This window comes from Diadema antillarum, unplaced genomic scaffold (genome assembly GCF_040938485.1).
Source record: "Diadema antillarum isolate AM-2024a unplaced genomic scaffold, OU_Dant_1.0 seq00000103_RagTag, whole genome shotgun sequence".
NCBI lineage: Eukaryota > Metazoa > Echinodermata > Echinoidea > Diadematoida > Diadematidae > Diadema > Diadema antillarum.
In genome coordinates this window covers 78908-88175 of record NW_027271190.1, presented here as the reverse complement: position 1 = coordinate 88175, position 9268 = coordinate 78908, and the positions used below count along the sequence as shown (strand labels likewise).

At 38.8% G+C, this 9268-nt stretch overlaps 1 protein-coding gene across 1 annotated transcript; it reads left to right on the top strand.

Moving 5' to 3' along the window:
* The first annotated feature begins 342 nt into the window (after nucleotides 1-342).
* Nucleotides 343-8230, top strand: LOC139726864 (uncharacterized). The gene is made up of 6 exons (XM_071637858.1): nucleotides 343-570; nucleotides 2137-2372; nucleotides 3518-3668; nucleotides 5004-5172; nucleotides 6110-6277; nucleotides 6755-8230. The coding sequence occupies exons 1-6, from the start codon at nucleotides 343-345 to the stop codon at nucleotides 7822-7824; spliced, it is 2022 nt and encodes a 673-aa protein (XP_071493959.1). The 3' UTR covers nucleotides 7825-8230.
* Nucleotides 8231-9268: the final 1038 nt, after the last annotated feature.

Here is a 9268-nt window from a genome sequence, read left to right as displayed (position 1 = left end):
AACCTGCTTCAGCCCATGGCTGTTCTTCAGCTAGTCAGTGCAAACATTCTTATTCAAATTAGTTATCATTACATTGAGTCACTTTTATCCAAACTGATTGACAGATTGCCCTGCATCAGTGAAAATTCAATGAATTCTTGTTTTCTTCATTTCATTTTTTTTTAAAGACAACAATTTACCAGCATGCATAGAGCTATTCTCTTGTACGTGTACTTATTATAGAATGTCTCTTTTTGTGTAGGAAAGTGATACAATGGAGTAAAAAATGATGTGACTACTGGAGGTTGTGAATATAAGGAGGCTTGGATGGACGTATAGCCATCAGCAACGATCTGTGGCAGCATGAAGCGGAAGAAGACGAGGAGCGGTAGTGGCAATCACACCGTGCAGAGCGGTCTGCCGCATCACCACCGCAGCCACGTCCCAAAGAAGATCGTCATCAAGAAGTACGACGAGACGCCCAACAGGTTCCGATCAAAAATTGACCCCCTGAACCTGGAAGAGCAGAAGCTGCAGTTCCTGAAGCACGGCGTGGCCCCCCACTTCCAGTTCAAGGTGGCTCCAGAAAAAGTGAGAACTACTTTTATTCATTCTATGTTAACTCTTTATGTGCCATGGTGGAAACCCCCTGTGTGCCACGTTATTCCAAGACACAAAGGTAGTCATGCTTTGAGAAAGAATTCTCTTTATTTGTATAACTTCTACAATTTTTTCTGTTAAGCTGGACATAATAGTAAGCAAAGTTAAAGAGGAATGCCAAACTTTGCTTTCCATTTACAATGTATAATGATTCTATTTTCCATTTTTCTTTTGAACTACTGTTGCTACATTACTGTAAAAGCATGTCTTTTGCACATTAATAATGACAGAAACTTGGAATGTACGCGCAAATCTAGTTGGGAACACCGCTTGATAGTCAATTATCACATAGAATGCAAGCCGTATGTGAGAGGAACAAAAGCGTGAGAAACGCTTTGATTGTTACCGCGGGATTAGCGATTTATCGATCGGTTTTGGCGGCTTTGTTTGTTGAGCAGAATATGCGAAGTTGGCACGCCATCGACTGAGCCGGACATGCGAACGTGACACATAAAGAGTTAAATTACTACCAAGATTATATCTCCCTGTTTGATTCACTCTGGTATGACATGAAATGATTATTCATTTACAGTATATTCATTAACTATATATTTATGTATGTTCTGTAAGCTTTAATGTAAATGTATATTTTGCATCACCTCTATTTGGAAGTGGTTTGGAGTTAAAATGTTTATAAATTTAGCAACACCTAATGACTACCCTAGTGAATGAAAGGCCAGTGTGCTCTGAATGTAGTACAATGTATTTCAAATTTATACATGCTTACTTAAGAGTTATCTGTAGCCTATATGATGATTGATTGAGATTTGCTTTGGACGTGTGTGGTATGACATTGAGTATTTCCATTCATTGAATATCAACTATGAAACAAAATTGAGAAGAGGAGGTTCAATAAATAGCATGCTACCAAGATATCAGGACCAGAAAACATCTATGAATTGTAAAACATGCATGTATGGTATACTCCAAATTACTGCCTTTCAGCAATAATTTCCTCCATATAACCTGTTCATCACAACCCTACTGCAAAATGTGTGAAGCGTCATCATGAAAGCCATGTAATGTTGAGGGGAAAAAAAAGTGTTTTTTTTTTAATACACCATGGCCCCATTTCATAAAAGATGTTTGGATAACAACTCTTGCTGGAATGGCAACTTCCAATAGCAACAGCCAATCAGAAAGCTTGATTCTTGTCATTTATTACCATGACACTTGCCATTCCAGCAAGAGTTGCTATCATATCAACTTGTTATGAAATGGGGCCCAGATGTTAAGCTGTATATCAGTGTATGATTGGCTTACTTCATAGGAAAAAATAAGAAAAAAATTAACTGTAGAATAGAAAACTGTAAAGGTTATACCAAAGTAGACTTTACACCTATTTTCCTTCCTTTTATGATCTCAGACTTCATACACGTATGAGTAATGTGATGACACACCACATGATTAGTTTTCAATGTCTCTTGTCATTCATTGTACACAGGTATCAGATAACTTTTGTTTCATTTGTATCATCCATTTTCATCTCTTTTGCAGATTGAAGAACTCTCCCAGACCAAACGCGCTGAAATTGAATTCGATCTCCTGTCTGCTGCGACACACATCTTGGAGAAGGTTCGCCACAAGTACGGCACGAGCAACCTGTGTGTGGAACAGATGTACGGGGAGAGAATCACACGGGAGACGGCGAGCCAGCAACTCAGCCACTACCTCCAGCAGAATGGAGCTGATGGTCACATCACCATCGGCTGGGCAAGGGACCTTGCCTGCAGGTAAATAATTTTCTCTTTCGTGATATACAAATTTTAACTTCTTTGAGGGGTATCAATTATAGTTAAAACTATTCCCTAGAGGTGATTTCACAACATTGCTTTGTCAGGGGTATGCCAGTTGAGGGGCATAGCATTTTGGAGAATTGCAGAGGGCAAGTAGTTCTATACACCATGACCCAAAGAGAAGCAGTCGATATTTGTGTCATATACATGTACTGCAGCCCATTTAGTTTAGGATATTTGTACTACAAAGTAAGTATCAAACTTGAGTTTTCATGCAACTGGTCAGAGAAATTGAATGGTGTCATATATAAGAATGCATATCTTTAAGAAATACTAGCTGACTGCAGGGCAGTGTAACAAAATCTAGTGACTGGATCTTTGACCGATCAGAATTGAGGATTCATCAAATGAGGTATAAAATGAAGATCCTGATCTTCACTAGCTTTACTTTCATGAAACATTTGAAGATGCAAATAAGATATGGACATTTATATAACGCCTGAAGAGATCCTTGTCATTTGATTGGTTGCTTGACATTGATCATTCGGCCCATTTCACTATGACGTCATCATATGTGTAATTGTGGCTCCATTTACCGTGCAATTTTGGATCAATATGATTTGGTCCATTGCACTCTCGCTGAGAGCCCGGCACAATACGCTTGTTAAACGCTTGCATTTGCAGTGTGTGTATGCGACAGCGTGCTAGCGTAAAGCGCTCAGTGAGCACTCTCTCCATCTCAGATTCTCTCTTGTTTCTAAAATAGTTAATAAAACATCAGTTGGCAAGGATCTATTTTAGACGTTATATAAAACAAATATGAATGTTTTTCATTCGTACAATGGACAGACTATTTAATTCGGTGAAAGATGAAATGTTTGTTCCATTCAACAAGGCGCAGCCGAGTTGAATGGAACAATCATTTCATCTTTCATCTCATGAAATATTCTGTCTATTGCACTCATAAACATTTCATTATTTGTATACTATCTCAGGCTCTGTGCAGTATAGTTTTTATCCCATCAACTTTAATACTAGAGTATGGAAGTAAAGGTAGAGAGAACAGGGCAAAATGTTACAGAGCTCTTTAATAGAGCTTAAGCTATCAATCACAAGCTGATATGTTTGCCACTCTTTTACAGTGCCAAGATGGTGTGGTGTGGTCCTAGCACTAAGGCCAACAGACCCGAGGCCAGGAAATACTCCCTCTGGCTGAAGGACTCGAGTGAGAACCTGTTCCTGAGAGAGAAGGGGATCATATGTCTGGCAAACCATGAGATTGGAACACACTTTGTATCCTTTCCATCATATTGGACTGTAGTTACTTGGCTTTGTATGACGTGTAGCAAGAAATGATAGTTTTGTAAATTGGAGCTGACAGCCTTTTTTTGTGCAGCATTAACATTTTGTTAAATGCCATTGGCAATCAATGCATTACAATGTAGGCAAGAACTTTTGCGGGCGTTGTATTTTGGCAAATCTTATAGCTCTTGCGAAATTCACAAAAATGTATGTGAACATTTCTTGTTTTACAGTACCGGTACCCAATTGTGTTTTGTTGGCGAGCAAAATGCATGTCTTCAAATCTACTCAGTGTATCTTTTCTTTACTGATAGTGATCCATTAGTCCCTGTATGATATTGGCCGGTGGAGTGGATCTGTTTATGTCCCTGATATCTTATAAATGTAAAAAGTACTGTGGAAGAAATGTGTTGTGTAAATGAAAAGTAAGGTTTCCATGAGAGTGGCTTCAAATTAAAGGGACTGTACAGTACTGGTTGAGATGAGGATTCAGGCTTATAACATTTTTTTTTCTGTGAGATAATGAGAAACCTCTTATGAAATATGAAAGAGCATGTAATTTCATGAAGGATTCAATGTTTATTTGATGAAAATTGGTCTTGAAATGGCTGAGATATAAAAAAAAAAATATCCTAATAAAATTACTAGGCCACAAATTTTATTAGGATCTCTTTGTTTGTTGTTTTTAGATATCTTAGTCATTTCAAAACCGATTTTCATCAAATAAACTTTTGATTTCCCTTAGAATTGTATGCTTTTTAACATTTCATAGAGTGGTTTCTAATATCTCGCAAAACATTACAAGCTGAATCCTCACCTCAACCAGAACTGTACAGTCCCTTTAAACAAGTGACTCAGCATTAAAAAATAATACGTAAATTACACACAATCTGGCAATGCGTATTCATCCTATCATATGCTGAAAATTGAGTAACTGCCATATGATTATATTCCTCAGCAAGTCTTGATTTGCTGATGCTTTTAGTAAAAAAGAAGAAGTACCAGGTAATAAACTGATACCTGTAAAGCTCAATTCCGATAATATTAAGAAAACTGCAGTATGAAGTATGCAGTTACATGCAGTATGTGGGTGGATCTGTTACTCCTGGGAACCGTTTCATGAAACTTGTCAGCCCTGACAAGTTGTCAGTCTCTGACAATCACTATGGTAACACTCATTGGGACCAGAGCTTCTCAGCCAATCAAATCCACAGATTTTGCTGAAATTGTCAGAGACTGACAACTTGTCAGCGCTGACTAAATTGATGAAACACCCCACTGGACTGTTTTGTCACCGTTAACCTTGACTAGCAACCAATATCCCAGTTCCGCACTCTGAATGAGGGACTACAGCCCTGGTACTCAAACCGGGAACAGTTCGGTCTGAAGCGGCTTCGGTCGCCCCGTCTCCAGGAGACAGAGGAAGGGCTGGCTACCGTCAACACCTTGATCCAGGCCAATCAGAAGTTTCTGTGGATTCCAGCTCTCATATATTGTAAGTCATGTGTCCTTGGACCAACAGACTTTGTGTGTGTGTGTGATCTTTTTTTTCTTCACCTGTTGAGGACGGGCTGATTTTGCTACAACACGCATTTCCCATAGATCAGGTATACTCGGGACTCATCCATCCTCAACAGGTTAAGAAATCTTTTTTCTTCTTCAGAATCTCTGCAATGTAAAGAGGGCTTAAACTAGAACCAGTGGTGTTTTTAGCGACAGCCATATGACTGTATTGAGGACTGCAGTAACTGTAAACTTGACTCCTCTATGACTTCAGTTGAAGAAAGTGTTATCTAAATACACGTAGTACTATTTGCAGAAGCTTTTGTTTGTTTTGTGGATGCAGATTGATCATGGTAAGTTCCAAGTAGTTCTGTATAATAATCATTGAAATGATTCTTACCAAAATCCTATCAGTCTAATCATTTGACAAAACAAATTAAGTCAAAGTTACAATACTTGCTTGAAATCATTAACTGTAATAACTGCCAACACTGACAATTACAAGTAAACGACAACATTAAATGTTCATTTGCATACATCTTGTTTTAATAACCGATAGAAACAAATTCTTATCTGAAATCAACTTCTTTTGACCTGCAATGTAAATGTTGACTTCATGTGATGGAAAAATATTGAAGAGAATTGTTTTCTGATTTACAGTGCACTCTCGTTCTAATGAACACCGTTACAACAAAATTCTGGTTACAACGAAGTAAAAATTAGTGCTGCAATGTTATCCACTCTATGTATTTTTATTGTTTAAATGCTTGGTTATAACAAGATGTTGATATAACAAAAGAAAACTGCAGGTCCCAAGGTCTTCGTTATAACAGGAGACCACTGTGTTTCAAGAAGGTTCAACTAGAAGTTGTGGGGTATGAAACCAGTGTACCATTAGTAAATGAGATACACGACCTTTATCTTTCCAGACACAGCCTGCAAGGCCTCCATCATGACCTTTGAGGAGCTCTTTGCTCATCTTGGTCACTTCCTGGAGAACCGAGAGCTCCGGTGGCGCTACGTGATGCGGGTAAAGAGGAGCCTACCGGACCCGGGAGGGGTTGGTGGCTATGGCAACGACCAGTGTTACTTTAAAGGTGAGAAATTACGGTGGAATTTTCAAATGGGAACGTATCTATTGTAGTTCTCTCTGTGTCAGTAAAGTTTATTTAACCAACATATGTATCTGGATCAAAGCAAAGAATATGTTTCTGTTGAGAATATTGAGTAATGGAATATATTTAAAATTTTCTTCAGTAATTTCACATCTATTCTTTATTTAGACAACAGTTTGAAGCATGACTATATTATTATGTACTTATTTGCAAAAGAGTAACTTTTTTCATGTTTAAATTTACTCAAAGTTCTAATGAATTATTGCATTGGTCTCATTAACCCCATTCAAAGTTTGTTTGTTTGTTAAATTTTCATCCCCCCCCCCCCAAAAAAAAAGAAGAAGAAAAATTACCCTTAGGCCCTAATATTGTACAATATATTTATTTCATTTATTAAGTAAGGCAACTGTTGGACATTTGACAAAAAAAATAACACATTTAATTCCTCTTATCCTTTAGGTGCTGTTGAAATACTTCAAAACTTGGAGAATATAGACTTTCATCTCCTGTATGCCGGGAAAGTGTGTGTGGAGTCGTTACCACGGATACGGAGAATGGCTCGCCTGGAGTGCATCAGGCTGCCACACTTCATGCAAGATATGGCAGCCTACATCAAGACCTTAAAGTCTATTGCAGCTATCAATGGTCTGACTATGTCTTCCAAGTCCTACCCACCATCCAAAGGCATCAGTCAGAAGCGCAAGAAGAAGACCGGTAGGAATACGGCGGCCAGAAAACGCAGACACAGCAATGCAAAGACAGACAATAAGAAGAGTACAGCAGACACAGCTCCAAATGAGGACGACGATGAGGGCCTTGTATTCAGTGAGGACGAGGAGGAGGTGGAGGTGGAGGTGGAGGAAGGTGATGCCATATTCAACAGAACCTTTGACCACAGCGTAGGCACTACTCCTGGCACAACCCTTGGCCATTCTTGCGACAACAGCCATCGAACAGGTTCACAGGAGATGATGGTGACAGCTGTGAGAAGTCCAAGCGCAGTTTCTATTGGTAAGAAATTTTCTGGGGAGGTGAACGATGCAAGGGTCAGAACAAGTCCTCCAAAGACATTTCTCCACCCTCGGGATGATGGGTCCGACCCCAGGGAGCCCTCCTGCCCAACCTCTCACCAACTCAGCAACCTCCATCTCTCACAGGAGATCAGAAGCCGATCCCAGCTGTCCATTGTCAATGTCCAAGAAACCGGCCAGTCTCTCAGCCCACCCCTTGACCTCTGTACCCCGCACCCTCCAAGACTCTCTTCCGCATCCACAAAAAGCACCGTGTCATCTTCTGGCAGTGTTGGAAGAACCGATGGTGCGCGACTCTCGCCTTCAAAGCCCTCCACTGCTCCTCAACCCAAGCTGAAGAGGGGTGGGGCAGAAAGAGAGGTATCCCCTCTCATGTCAACTATGCCTGCTGTGAGTTCACGTTTTAACAGAGAGAACAACGGCTCACCTGTCCCCTTCTCTCCTCACCGCTGGTTGCTATGGAAACGAGAGAAGTCCTCTCCTAATACACTGCATTGAGGGAACCCAAAAGCTAACCCACATTTTCACAGATGTACATGAATGAATATAATGATGCTAATTTTGTCAGGGTGCTGAATGTGTAAGGGAAAGATGTCTTTGCTTTGTCTTCCAAGTTAAAGCTATTTTGAAAACAGGAGATTCAAAGAAAGTAATTCCAAATCTAGTTTTGCAAAGTTTTATGCTGTAGACAATTACTTGTCGTTTTCATGTCCACTTTATTTCTCTCAAAATGTAGGGCACAAAACAAGAGAACCATAATTTGAAACACTTGGAATACTCTTGAAATATCCTTAATTATAATGTGTGAAATGTGAATACAGCAAGAAATCAGAGGCACACGTGCAGGAAAACCTGGTGAATAAAAGACTAAAAAAACTGTGTGTAACTAATCATGTGGTTCTTGATTTCTTAACCATTACAGTCTGCACTGATGTGCTTCCTAAAAGATACAGTATAATATATATATGTATATATATATATATATATATATATATATATATATATATATATATAAATGTATATATATATTTTTTTTATTTCAAGAATACAATGATTTAGTAGAACAGATGATATATAAAGTATATGTTTTGCTCAGATTTCTGTGTGTCTGTAAAAGAATGACTGCCAGTAGAACTCATTTTGATTGAAGTGCAATGATCTGGTTTATAATAGAAAGCTTCTAGAATAGTCTACTTAATACAACCGACATCATATTGTACAATGTCAACCCATATGTCTATCAAATTTACCAGTTGTACTGAGTTCTACATGAACATTTATCTTACTTTTCAGATGGTCAAATATTTTGTCTTTAGTGACAATACATTTGATTCCCTTTGGGTCAACATTGAATAACATAAATATTCATCCTATATGAGAAACTGTTACCAGGTGTGTGTAATATCTTTGTGTGAGCAAAGCTCAGGACTTCTCCATGATATTATCCCATGCAAGATGCACCACTTTACTACTCTGCTTGTATTTAAAGGGGAAGGCTAGTAACTGATCAGTGGGAATCAGTGGAAATGCTGGGAGATGATTGTTCCACTTCTTATGGGATTCATTCAAGAGTTCATTGTATATCTATTGTTGTGTGAAAATGATTTGCTTCAGAATGGTCTCATATTCAAGTAATGTGCTGTTTAATGCTTCCAGGTTAGCGTCCCTGGTCAGTGACGGAGCATTAATCTGCACATTACTTGAATATGAGACCGTTCTGAAGCAAATCATTTTCACACAACAATAGATATAAAATGAACTCTTGAATGAATCCCATAAGGATTGGAACAATCATCTCCCAGCATTTCCACTGATTCCCACTGATCAGTTACTAGCCTTCCCCTTTAAAGATGAATACTAGTAGTTATCTGTAAGCATGTAGCAGTTGTAAAAAGACCACACCCAAGTCATTGATTCTTAACCCGTTGAGGACAAGTCCCAA